The sequence below is a fragment of the Antechinus flavipes genome, chromosome 4 (genome assembly GCF_016432865.1).
Source record: "Antechinus flavipes isolate AdamAnt ecotype Samford, QLD, Australia chromosome 4, AdamAnt_v2, whole genome shotgun sequence".
NCBI classification, from domain to species: Eukaryota; Metazoa; Chordata; class Mammalia; order Dasyuromorphia; family Dasyuridae; genus Antechinus; species Antechinus flavipes.
Window position 1 is genome coordinate 408,410,140 of NC_067401.1, and position 13,222 is coordinate 408,423,361.

Sequence of the window (13,222 nt, forward strand, 5' to 3'; positions counted from 1 at the left end):
ATTCTTGATCAATTGAAACTGAATTAGCTCTCTTTATCGAAGAGATCCACTTCCATCAGAATACATCCTCAGACAGTATCATTGTTGAGGTATATAATGATCTCCTGGTTCTGTTCATTTCACTCAGCATCAGTTCATGTAAGTCTCTCCAAGCCTCTCTGTATTCATCCTGCTGGTCATTTCTTTTTTTTTTTTTTTTTTAAATAACTTTTTATTGATAGAACTCATGCCAGGGTAATTTTTTACAACATTATCCCTTGCATTCACTTCTGTTCCGATTTTTCCCTTTCCTCCCTCCACCCCCTCCCCCAGATGGCAAGCAATCCTTTACATGTTGAATAGGTTACAGTATATCCTGGACTGCTGGTCATTTCTTACAGAACAATAATATTCCATAAGTTTCATATACCACAATTTACTCAACCATTCTCCAATTGATGGGCATCCATCCATTTTCCAGTTTCTAGCCACTACGAACAGGGCTGCCACAAACATTTTGGCACATACAGGTCCCTTTCCCTTCTTTAGTATCTCTTTGGGGTAGAAACCCAGTAGAAACACTGCTGGATCAAAGGATGCACAGTTTGGTAACTTTTTGAGCATAGTTCCAAATTGCTCTCTAGAATGGCTGGATGTGTTCATAATTCCACCAACAATGTATCAGTGTTCCTGTTTTCCCACATCCCCTCCAACATTCCGTATTATCTTTCCCTGTCATTCTAGCCAATCTGACAGGTGTGTAGTGGTATCTCAGAGTTGTCTTAATTTGCATTTCTCTGATTAATAATGATTTGGAGCATATTTTCATATGGCTATAAATAGTTTTAATTTCTTCGTCTGAGAATTGTCTGTTCATATCCTTTGATGCAGTAACTCTTGATCTTCTCTTATAGTATGGAAAGGTAACCCTTTGGATAAGGTGCAAGAGTATCCATACAAATAAATATATAACCATTTTTTTGGTCTTGTTCTAAGCCAGACTACAGATATGATTCAGGTTATTTTAAAAATGTTCATGAATATTGACACTCTTCACAGTCTTATAGAAATAATAGTATTTTTAGTGAATCATTCAATTTTATATTCTTTAGCTGTGAACTAAATGAAATATTTTTTAGGGACCTACTTGGAGATTGTAATTGAAGTTAAACTTGCTGAAACTTCATGGTATCATGAAAGGAACGTTGAACATGGAATCAATGGGTTATTAGTAAATAATCATGAGACCAAATGTCAGATTGTTTAAGTTCTCTGAGCTTTAAAAAAATAACATCTATATAAAATCCTACTTCATAGAGTATTCTGAAGATCAAATGATCAAATCCTAGATCTAGGGACTACATAGTCCTTACCATTTTATAGGTGAAGAAATATACACAAGATATCATTTTTAATTCTTTAACAACCCTTTTGGCAAGATTTATGCAGTTTATTCAGTGAGTACTTTCTTCTATAAACTACAAAATGCAATATAAATGTTATCTACTATTTTAAAATCAGATTTAAAGTTGTTGCTGAATTGGTAACTTTCTTGAGATTTTTTTAGATATTTGTATGAATATCTATTTTTATATTTCTGAAAATTTGGCAAATGTGTCACAAAATAAGGAATTTCAAAATACAAAATTTTAGAGCTCAAAATACCTTGTACATCATTACTTCAGCTCTGATTTTATAAAAGGGCCAGATATGGGTGGTAACTTAATAGTAGTTAAGTTCAGCAAGTGTTTATCAAACTCCTAGTAAAATGTTCTTTCTATTATATTAGAATTTTTTTTTCCTTTTTGCATTATTATAAGAATCTATCTGTAGAAAGGTCTTAAATTGCCATCTTTATCTGAAATCAGCTATCATCAGTGTGTTACTGCCTAAAATTACTTATTATTCTATTTATTAGTAGGTTCCTTTTTCACTCTACATAATGTATTGTACATTGTAGTATTAAATGCTGTTCATTTATACCAAGTCATCAGAGTGGTTTTATGTTCAGGGTGGTGATGGTACTGATCCAGGTACTGAAACAGAAGAAAGTACAGGAGGTGAAATTAGCCAGAGAGCAGCAGATTCTCAAAATGGTGGTAAGATTAGATGTGGATTTTGTTTGCATGAGAATTATATTTCACTTGTTTTTTAAAGCAAAAACAAAAGCTTTCTTTTATTTACTGTAGATTTGTTTCAAAATACATCATTCATTTTTATAAAGCTGGAATTGATTCCAATCACAGTTTAGGTTAAAACTTCAAAGAGAATTAACATCTTTGTTGACTAAATTCAAATTCCATAGGCAAAAATTCTTACATCATTTCTTATTATTTAGCTGGTTAAACCTGGAATAGTGTTTCTGTTTCCTCATAAATTTGGAAGTGATAAGATCTTTACCTCATAGGTTAGGTCTCTAAGGTCAACTGAAAATATGTGAAATTTTGAAAAGTATAAATCTATCTGTAAATGCAAGAGAGTATTGTTACTTATGTTTTTAAGTAGAATTGTTTTATAACTTCTAATAAAACAGCAACAAGGAAGACATTGCCATTAATTTCTCCTTTGTCTTCTGCAACCAGCAGAGGTCAGTCTAAGCTTCTAAAGAAATAACAGGGCTACATACTTGAAAGATGTCTAAAATTGTGATTTTGTATTAAAAATTGCAATATCACAGATTTATAGCTGGAAGGGCCTCAGAAGTCATCTGTTGTAATTCCTTCATTTTATAGATGAGAAAATCAAGGTTTAGAGAGCTTATATTATTTTCATTTTTAGATTCATTTATACTTTTCAGAACTGATTGGCAGAATCTTTCAAACACTGATCCACTCATCATCAGTGTAAAAAATCCTGTTCCAACTTTCATAATAGGGAATTTCCATCTTTATTACCTGAAAAAACCAAACAAGTAACGACAATATGTGAAGTATAATAACTTTTGCCCTAAGAGAAAGTCTACCCTATAATGCTTATTGAAATGCTCCATTATGGCATGGAAGTGATCTTTGCTATTCAGGGTAGCACATTATAAACACTGACAGGGCAGATCTTTCCAATCCAGGAAAGCTTCATGTGTGGACACAGCCAAACTATCTTTTCTTTGTACCAAGGAGCAATCTAACTTAAGCTTGGGGAAGCTCATTGCTGGATTGTTTACAGGGTGCAGGATTTTGTGGCCAAGAAACTCTTAAAGATCTTCTGAGTTGTAGAGGAATTACAATCTATATCAGTGTAGGATAAAGCAATAAAATTACAGATCAGTCTTTAAAATGTTTATAGCTTCTACTTATGCCTATGGTTTCATTGTTTCTTTTTTATTTTTTATTTTTCTAAACAAATGTATGGATAATTCTTTAACATTAACCCATGCAAAATCTTGTATTGCGATTTCCCCCTCCCTTCCCCAACCCCTCTCCCAGATGGCAAGTAGTCCAATATATATTAAACATGGTAGAAATATATGTTAAATCCAATATGTGCATACATATTTATACAGTTGTCTTGCTGCACAAAAAAAATCAAAGCAAACCAAAAAGAAAGGGGGAAAGAAAATAAAATGCAAGCAAACAATGACAAAGAGAGTGAGAATGCTTTGTTGTAAATTATACTCAGCTCTCACAGTTCTCTCTCTGAGTGTAGATTGCTCTCTTCATCATAAAAACTTTGGAAGTGATCTGAATCATTGTTGAAAAGAGCCACATCCATCAGAATTGATCATCGTATAATGAGCTTTGTTGTTTTCAAGAGTAATCTAATTGTTCTCAGATTTTCTGAATTGCATCTTATTACTTATGCAGATGTTAAAAACAGTGCTAAGAGGAATATTTAATTCAGAATGTGAGTTCAACCAGTGGTGGTGACAATTTTGTTTATTTTTTTCCCCTAAAGGTGAAGGAACTTCTCTTACAGAATCATCTTTGCCCCATGAGAATTCTAGAGAACAACAACCATCATCAGCATCTGAAAGACAGGGTCCTCGGGCACCTCAGTCACCTCGAAGACCACCTCATCCACTTCCCCCACGACTAACTATCCATGCACCTCCTCAGGAGTTGGGACCACCAGTCCAGGTACTAAAAATGGATATATATTTTAAAGAATCTCACTTGTAGAAAATATACAAGCTTTTCCTATTTCAAATTTTATTTCTTTTAGATAATCTTCCATTTACTAGTATTGAATATATTTTAAAATTACCCAAACAACTGTTTGCTCTTGGATTTCTTCTTCTTCAGGTAATGCTAGCAATTTTATTTGATGGCTTTTATAAACGGTAAGCCAAAGCACTAAGTGGACATAATTTGGAATTATTGTAGTCATGATTGACCAAAAAAAAAAAAAAAATTGGTCATTGTTTCCATTGTTAAAAGCAAAATTTTGACTATCTTGGGGTTTTTTGTTTGTTTGTTTGCTAAGGCAGTTGGGGTTAAGTGACTTGTCCAGAGTCACACAGCTAGGAAGTCTTAAGATTTGAACTTACGTCCTCCTGACTTCAAGACTAGTGCTCTATCTACTGTGCCACTTAGCTACACCAACTATATTGAATTTCAAATGAAGTTCAGTCTCACACCTAGCTAAATTTTCTGTGTGAAAGAAAAATATTTGTCTAAGTTCCATTTTTTCCCCTCAAGGATTATTTTGTTGTTTTTGCCCATGTATTTTTTTGTACCCATGAATTCATATTTGTAGTTTTCTAGATTGTGTAGATATGATTTATCAGTAGTAGATGTAGGTATCTCTTAAGTTTTAGTAACTAATTTTCAATAAAAGCAACAAGAGGTTAAAGATGAATCTCTATGCCAACTTTATACCCCATGATGTGTATTAATTCTACATATCTATGTATAGAGAGAAAAACAGAGAGAGATGTGTGCAGGTGTGGGTGGGACATCATCCTGGACACAAAATATATTAATACTTGACTGCAGGGTATTGGACCATGAAAATTTATTATAGAGAACCTATCAATTTCTCTGGAAGTTATAATTTATTTAGAATCATAAAATATGGAGGTCTGGGACTACATAGCATAGTTGATAACACTTTTACATAGAAAAAAGAATAAGTATAAGCCTTAGCTTAATTATAGAAAATATACATTACTTGTCTCTTGTTTGTTTAAAAAAAAAAAAAAAGAAGAAGAAGAAGCCTTATTTTTCTTTTTGGAACGTTTTATTTACTTAGTATATGCATTTAAAAAGAAAGCTTCATTTTAAAAAATATTATATACTTTGCCATGTATATTTGCTTTTTTCTCTACCCTTAGTCCGAATTAGTGGCATATTTTTTAATGCAAGATTCAGATAATTATATGGCTGCTAATGTGATTAAAGAATAATTTTTAAATTATGCTTTAGGTAATTCATTGATTAGCTAGTCAGTTGCTTTTATTATTTACTATTTTGTTTGGTTTTAGTTGAATCCCTTAGAAAATATCATCCTCTTATTCTTTACCACACAGAGAATTCAAATGACACGAAGACAGTCAGTTGGACGAGGACTTCAGCTAACTCCTGGCATAGGTGGCATGGTAAGAAATAACTGCTTAAGAAAATATTGTTGTGATTAAAAGCATTTCCAACACTGGTTTGTAAAGATAACTTTAAAATAGCAATCATGTGTTGTTATTTTTTTTAAAAAGACAAAATATGGCAAAATAAAATTGCTTCTTTAGGGAGCAGCGTTCTTGCTTATTGGCTTTTGCTCCTAAAAATTTCCAGCATTAAATTAAAATCCTCATAAATTCTATCTCCATGTTACTTTCACATCTATGCCCTTCTTTCTGCTGTCACCATGATGTTTACCCTCATTCAGGCCCTCATTATCTCTTGCCAGTACCTTCTAATATGTAATTTAAAATAATAACCTTCTAATATTCTTTCTCCCTTTATCTTCTCCCCAGCTGCCACATTTTTATTTCTGATGCACAAGTCTGACCATGTCATTCCTTTTTTCCTGTTTCTTCTAGGATGATATGACTGACACATTACCTCTCTCCTTCACTTAAGTGCCCCCATATTTTATAATCCAACTAAATTGGCCACCTTATTGTTCTCTTTATACAGCACTTTATTTCCATGCCTATGTACAAGGTACCTATGAGCAATACTTCCTCCATTCTTCTCTGGACCATCTCGCTTTTACTCCACTTTTATTAGAATGCTGTACCTCCTTTATTCTTCCACTGGAAACCCCTAGACTCCCTACAGCGGTTGTATTCTATGAGAGATCTTTCTTGACTCTTTAAATTAGTACTCCTTGTACTCCGTAAAGCTACTTTGTATAAACTTGGTAATTATTTGTAATATAGTGTAACTTTATGAATAGGAATTGATTCATTTTTTTGCATGTTCAGCACCTAGCATAATGTTTAGTACTGAGAAAAATATTATGTTCTTCTAAAATATAGAGGTAATGGTTTAATAGTGATGTCAGAACCTCCCAACTAGACTACAAAGACTAGAATTACTAATGGTTGTCAATTCCATGATCTCTTTTTTGATGGAAATAATTTATAAATTTCATTAAGTTAAAACAAAACCTCAAGGATTTGTAGCAGTTCAGATCTCACAGAAAATAAAAATTGTCAGTTTTATATGTTCCTCAGTCACCTACTATGTGTACACCTTATTCTAATACTGTATTCTTGTGTAGCCTTCAATTTTAGTCTTTGCTTTAGCAGCAGCACTTTTTTGATGATGAGGACCGAACTGTGCCAAGTACACCAACTCTTGTGGTACCACATCGTACAGATGGATTTGCAGAAGCAATTCAGTGAGTCATTCATTATATGAATAATTTTTTTGTTTTCTTCTTCCCTACTTGTTTTGTCAAATTGTCCAATGAAGCATTTATAAGAATTTTAGATAGTCACAAAAATTGAGATATAAATATTTTTAGTTCTTTGGATATGTTGTTTCTGAATTCTGGAAAAGAATCTTATACTTCCAGCTTGATTTGTTCTTATAATCTAGCTTACACTTCTCACTAGTTTCTGTCCAACATCAATGGGTACATTTCAAAACATATAGACTAATTTTAATGTTAACATGATTAAAATGTCTATTTGTGACTTTCAGTTAGTCTTCAGTGCCTATTTGGAATAATGTGTTTATTAAATTCTTTTTTTTAGCTTCAGTCTTATTCTTAAATGTAATTTTTTCTTAACTTAGTCATCTTTTTTCTTTTTTCCTAAACCTGTTCCCTCTCTTTAACATAATTTTTTAAAGTAATCTGCTTTCTGACAAAAGAAACCATAGGTTGGATTTTGCAAAATTTCAGCTAGAAAATTATTTTCTAGTTCGCCCCAGGTTGCTGGTGTTCCCAGATTCCGATTTGGACCCCCTGAAGATATGCCACAAACAAGTTCTAGCCATTCAGATCTTGGTCAGCTTGCATCTCAAGGAGGTAAATAAGCCTTTGAACCACCTGAAATAATGAGAGAGAATTTAGTCAGTAGAGCATGTTGAAAGATTTGTTTGTCATGGTTGTATCACTAATCTATTAGTGATTAAGACCTTAGGTTAGTTTTTGTTCGAAGCTCTCCTTGGCTTCACATATATTACTCTATATTGGTACTTTTTTATGTGTCTTGTTTACCAACTAAACTGTAAATTTTAGAGAAAGGACTAAATATTTATTTATTTGCCTCATGCATGGTATGTATTGAATGGATAAGAAGAGTTATGATTGTATGGTAGCAAGCACAGTGTGTTTTCTTGTTTGATGTTTACATATTTAACTAAATTGAGTTTTTATTTTAGTGCTGAGAAAATATATTTTTTAAATGACAATTTATGACAAATATAAGAAAAATTAAACCCTAAAACAAAGAAAGTTTAGGATTAATAGTAAAGCAATATTCATATCTTAAGTTCTTATATTTTAATCTTGATAGCATATTAAGTTTCTTCTTTTATTTAGAACTTTAAATGTTCCCAAAGATTCATGGTTTCCATTTAATCTGTCAATTAAAAATGACCGAACTAAATATTTTAACAGACTTATCCAGTGATAGATTAAGTTTTCATCTTAAATGGTACTCAGAAGCCATTTTTTTCCCCCTCATAGGCGTTTAATGAGGTCGTTAATACAATTGTCTTTAGGTTTAGGTATGTATGAAACACCCCTCTTCTTAGCACATGAAGAAGAATCTGGTGGCCGAAGTGTTCCTACTACTCCTCTACAAGTTGCAGCTCCAGGTAAGCATCAGTCTGTAAAATGTGATACCAAATGCCTGTGTTTAGTAGTTTGTTTAATTGTGTATAACAAATATGTTGCAAAAATGGAAATTCTATTGTCTGACCCCACTAGTTTCTTACTAAATATTGTGTTGCTGAAGTTTTTTAAACTACATTGTTTTTCCTGTCTTTTCAAAGTGACTGTATTTACTGAAAGTACTACTGCTGATGCTTCTGAGCATGCATCTCAGTCTGTTCCAATGGTGACAACATCCACCGGCAGTTTGTCTACGACTGCAGAAACAGGGACAGGTGATGATGGAGACGAAGTATTTGTGGAGACAGAACCTGAAGGGTACTATGTTTATTTAGTGGATAATGCTTTCTTTAGTATTCAGAATATATCCTAATTATTTAGAGTAATGAAATATATTTTAGTTAGTGGAGTAAAAAATAGTGGGATGAAATGTATTCATTACGGAATTTTTTCAATAAGAATTTATTATTTCAGAATTGAATTATATACAACAAACCATTCTTCTTAGTCACTTTTCATGTTTTTTGTTCGTGTGTGCAACAAAATACCAAATAGTGATTCCCCTACATTATTAGCTTGGATAGTTGAGATTTGCCCTTACAAGAAGGGGAATTTTGAAAGCCAAGTGATTGCTCTCTAAACTCAAAAAGCAATGTAATTTCTGTAACTAATGGTAGCTTCTGAAATTCCATTATTTTAAATATGTATGTTATTGAGTCAGTTTTAATTAATTGTTTGAAATATTCACATTATTGGTTTAAAAAATTAAACTTTTAAAAGCCTATAAAATATAGTTTGTTTCATGATTCAGCTAGCCACCTTGATTTTTAAAAATTATTTAGAATGATTATATTTATAATCCTGGTTTTTTACATAGTAGTTCTAAGGGGAACTGTAGTAAGAAAGCTCCAAAAAGGTAGTTGAAAAAGTCCTGTTAAAATTCACAGTTCTCCTAGTAATTCAGTGTGAAGAATTGACCAAGTTAATCTTAATTGTATCTATTTTTATCAGATGAACGTGAACTTGATGATTTCTAAGGTAACTGAGCTTTAAAATTTTGATAGCTTTTTTTCCCTTATACTTTGGTGAAAATTGGCAGATTCACATTTTTATGGAGCTGTGAAAATGAGATTACCTTGAATTTATCAGTCACTCTGATAGTAGGTCACTTGTAATGCTGAATGTTCTGTATGTGATTCTGACTATAATTTTGAGTTAGTAATTTGATCCTCATGGACACATTTTTAAACCAAAAAAAAAAAAATCACCCCATAGCCACCCAAAATGTTGACTATTGTCTCTCTGAAAAGGAATTGTTTTCATCATGTTATTTGTTGCTTTAGTTAAGTAGTGATTTTAATGGAGTCACCAAACATACTGCATGAAATTTTCCTTAAATATATACTCAATTCTTTGTTGTTGTTGTTGTTTGGTAGGGAGGGAATTGTTTTATTAGAATTCCATTTTGGTACATGACCAAATATTTTTTGCCTACATTTCTTTGTATGATACACGATGGGGGGAAAACAGTAAATTCAAATTTTAAAATAGCTTTTTTATTGCCTGCAAAATGGTTCTACAGCCTGGCTTCCTGTTATTTTGGATCATAGAAAATTGCTACTGGTACTAACTAAATAAGTTATGAGATCAAAAAATAATAGGAAATTAAAGTTATAACTAGGCTTTTATTCATTTGTGTTAATGAATAATAAAAAAATTAATGAGTTATATAAAAATCCCATTCTTGAATAAGAAAATCTTCATCAAAAGCTATTTCCCAGGAATTTAATTCACTACAGAGTATTTAAAGGTCTTTCATTACTTTGTGGAGGGTGCAAAAGAGCATTCAGATTGCCAGAAAAGATCAAGGAAAGAGAAGCAAGAGGTCTGGATAATCACAAACTATATATATAGTCAGCTCTTTCACAAATAAAAATGTCTATAAGTACTTGAAAGAACACTAAAATACTATGTAAAGTACTGATCCTGTTAAGTAAGCCAGCTTTTTATGATTTTCAGAATCCTTACCTTTGAAGTACATGTAGTCTCAGAGAAAAGGAAAATTAGCTCAAAAATAAAGGATATAATCAAAGATTAGGAAATCTTTCTAGATAAAAGAAAAGTAGGCTTTGGAAAGGAGATTGGGATTGGCCTGAACCATCTTTATGGAGAACTCCTTTCATCCCTGCAGATCAGCAATTACTCTACAACTTGGAGAAGGTATAGAGAATTGCCTGGAGCACTGAAAGATTTAACTGACCTATCTGCTGATTAACTGTGCCCCCCTCCGCCCCTCCCATTATACAATCAGTATAGTTCTAAACAACAGAACTGTACTCCATCCACTATGTCAAACTGTTCCATTTTTGTTATTATTGAAATTAACTCCATAGAAATTTCCTTAAGGATTTATCGGTTTTATACATGAATATCTATTATAAACATCACAAAATTCAGAATGAAAGAGGTCCTAATAATCATCTAGCGAAAAGATCTTTCTGCATACTTGAGATTTTGCCTTTGTGTGATATTTACAAGTTATAATTTCTTATCAGCTTTTAATTTAACTGGTTTAGCACTTCCTAACAGAATCACTTTTTTTGTTCTTAATGGATTTCTTTTTCTTTTTTTCCCCATTAGAATTAGTTCAGAAGCTGGCCTAGAAATTGATAGCCAGCAGGAGGAAGAACCTGTTCAGGCATCTGATGAGTCTGATCTTCCTTCTACTAGCCAAGATCCTCCGTCCAGTTCCTCTGCAGGTAATATTCTGTAACTTTTAACTAGAACAGAGGTGGAGTCAACTTGTTCTTAATGATAATAACAACACATATTTACTTATATTGTGCTTTGGGACTTTCAGACCAGTTTCTTCACTATGTTCTGTGAAATTAAATACAATTTATCCATGATTACACAATTAGTATATCTACACTGTTTATCATAGATTTACTTGTTTTTGTATGTGCTTATCTATATAGATAGATGTAATAAATGAATCAAGAAATAATAAGTTACTACATCATTCATTCTTTTGAACAACTTAAAAATTTGCCTTCACATTTTTGAAGGTTTTTTTTTAAAGCTGTTAAGGGGTATAAACAATAGAAGAACTTGTAAATTCATTTTTAGTTATTACATCTCAGCTCTTCTACTTGTTTTTATGAACTTATGACTTAGCTCTTCAGAATTCTCATGTCTGTATCTGTAAAATGACAATCTGTGCACTTTGTTTTAAAGGTTAGCAAAATATACATAATATTTTATGTTACTAGAATTTATATAAATATAAGCTATATTATTCTAAAGCTTGAAAATTATTTCCTAGTTTTAAGATAGGTTTGTTTCAGTCTTTGATATAATAATATATTAATGCCTCAATGATCTGATCATTGGATTATTATGGATTATTGTATTGGTCCAAAAGGCAATTATACCACTCCCCCGTCTGTTTTTCTGGGTCACTAAACTTCACTCTTTGTTAAAACTGTCCAACATTAGAAGAAAAAAAAAAACTAGTTTTATAATGGTGCCTTCTAGAATTTTCTCACTCAGTTACAAAAAATAAGGGATTAAATATGGGTACTGCTATCATAGTATCATAGTAGATCATACTAATTGCTGATGTTTATGTTGTACTTTAAGGTTTACAAAATATAATCCCATGTATTTTCTCATTGTTAGCTTCACAGCAAGAGTGTGAGAAATAAAATTATTCCCATTTCACAGATGAGAAAACTGAGACACTTAAAAATAAAGTGATTTTTTTTACCCTTGTCACAAAACTACTAAAATGTCAGATATATAAGGCTTCAATTCATGTGTCTCTTAACTCCCAACAATGATACTTTCTCATACACACATAAATATATATGTTTCTCCACAGACAAGTCATGAAAAATAGCCCTCCCTTCTGGAAATCAGTATAATTTTTTAGCAGCATCCAAGCATATTTCTTCCTATATACTGACTGTTCTAGTTTGTATTATCTGAAATTTTCTGTTACAACCAAAGCTGAGGAACATAGGGATTTAACAAAAAACAAGTGAAGCACAAAAATGTAGTGGTTTTCTAGATAAATTATTTTGACTTAAGAGAAATAGCAGTAATAATTCTTAACAATTGTTTAGATAATAGTTTACTCTCGTACTTTGAGGGGTTTTTTAAATATGAAATGAAAATGTCATTCAGTTGGCCAGATGTTGTTTAAGTCAGAGAAAAAAATATTTTATTCATTTTGAGGTTTTATTTCTGTATTTAAAAATTCAACATATTACATGATTAAATGGTTTTAAAAACATAAAATCTAAAAGACATCTGTTTGTAGTTTTATCTCTTTGTGCAGTTATCTTTTGCTTCAGTGACAATTAAGCTATCTTTTCTTCTCAGATACTAGCAGTAGTCAACCTAAGCCTTTCAGACGAGTTAGGCTTCAGCCACAGACTTTAAGAACAGGAGTCCGGGGTCGTCAGTTTAACCGACAAAGAGGTAAGATTCTCTTGTCTGAGAACATGGTTGGGATGAGGGCAGAAGTAATTCCTATGAATCAGAACAAGTGTCCTAAACCTGAGTAAATTAAGATCATCTATCAAATATGTATACTTCAGGGACTAATTTGGAGGAGAGTTTTATTGCATCATATGACTATATTTAACTATATGACACATTATTTAATCATGTTCTTTCCCCATGTCTAAAGTACCATTTGAAAAAATTAAAATATCTTGATTTTTAACCATTACTTCCTTTGTTTCCTTTTTACATATAATAAAAGAAAGCATTTTTTGGTGATTCCATCTAACACAAAGATAGAGGAGCCTTTTAATAATTCCCTTATCCTAATTTTCTTAACAGAGAAATTGTATACTGAGTCTGTGTCATAAAAATGAAAAACTCATTTTAAAATATGTAATAGTAATAAAAACTGGAAATAGTTTATGTACTAGCCTATCATATATTAGAATGGAAAGCCTGATGCCTTTGTTGGTTGATTTTTTTAAAGGGAATATTTATATTTGCTTCTCAT

The 13,222-nt window shown here is 31.8% G+C and overlaps 1 protein-coding gene across 4 annotated transcripts in view; it reads left to right on the top strand.

The window, feature by feature from the left end:
* Positions 1–13,222, top strand: part of TPR (translocated promoter region, nuclear basket protein) — a 70,945-nt gene that overhangs the window by 57,504 nt on the left and 219 nt on the right. For 2 of the 4 annotated variants that reach the window (XM_051998766.1, XM_051998769.1), the window contains exons 43-51: positions 1,991–2,078; positions 3,871–4,052; positions 5,444–5,512; positions 6,662–6,756; positions 7,283–7,389; positions 8,088–8,183; positions 8,361–8,517; positions 10,840–10,958; positions 12,586–13,222. In XM_051998766.1, coding sequence (XP_051854726.1) covers positions 1,991–2,078; positions 3,871–4,052; positions 5,444–5,512; positions 6,662–6,756; positions 7,283–7,389; positions 8,088–8,183; positions 8,361–8,517; positions 10,840–10,958; positions 12,586–12,770 — 1,098 coding nt within the window. In that variant the 3' untranslated portion in view covers positions 12,771–13,222. The remainder of the gene's footprint in view (positions 1–1,990; positions 2,079–3,870; positions 4,053–5,443; positions 5,513–6,661; positions 6,757–7,282; positions 7,390–8,087; positions 8,184–8,360; positions 8,518–10,839; positions 10,959–12,585) is intronic. The other 2 variants (XM_051998768.1, XM_051998767.1) reach the window with 2 other exon arrangements.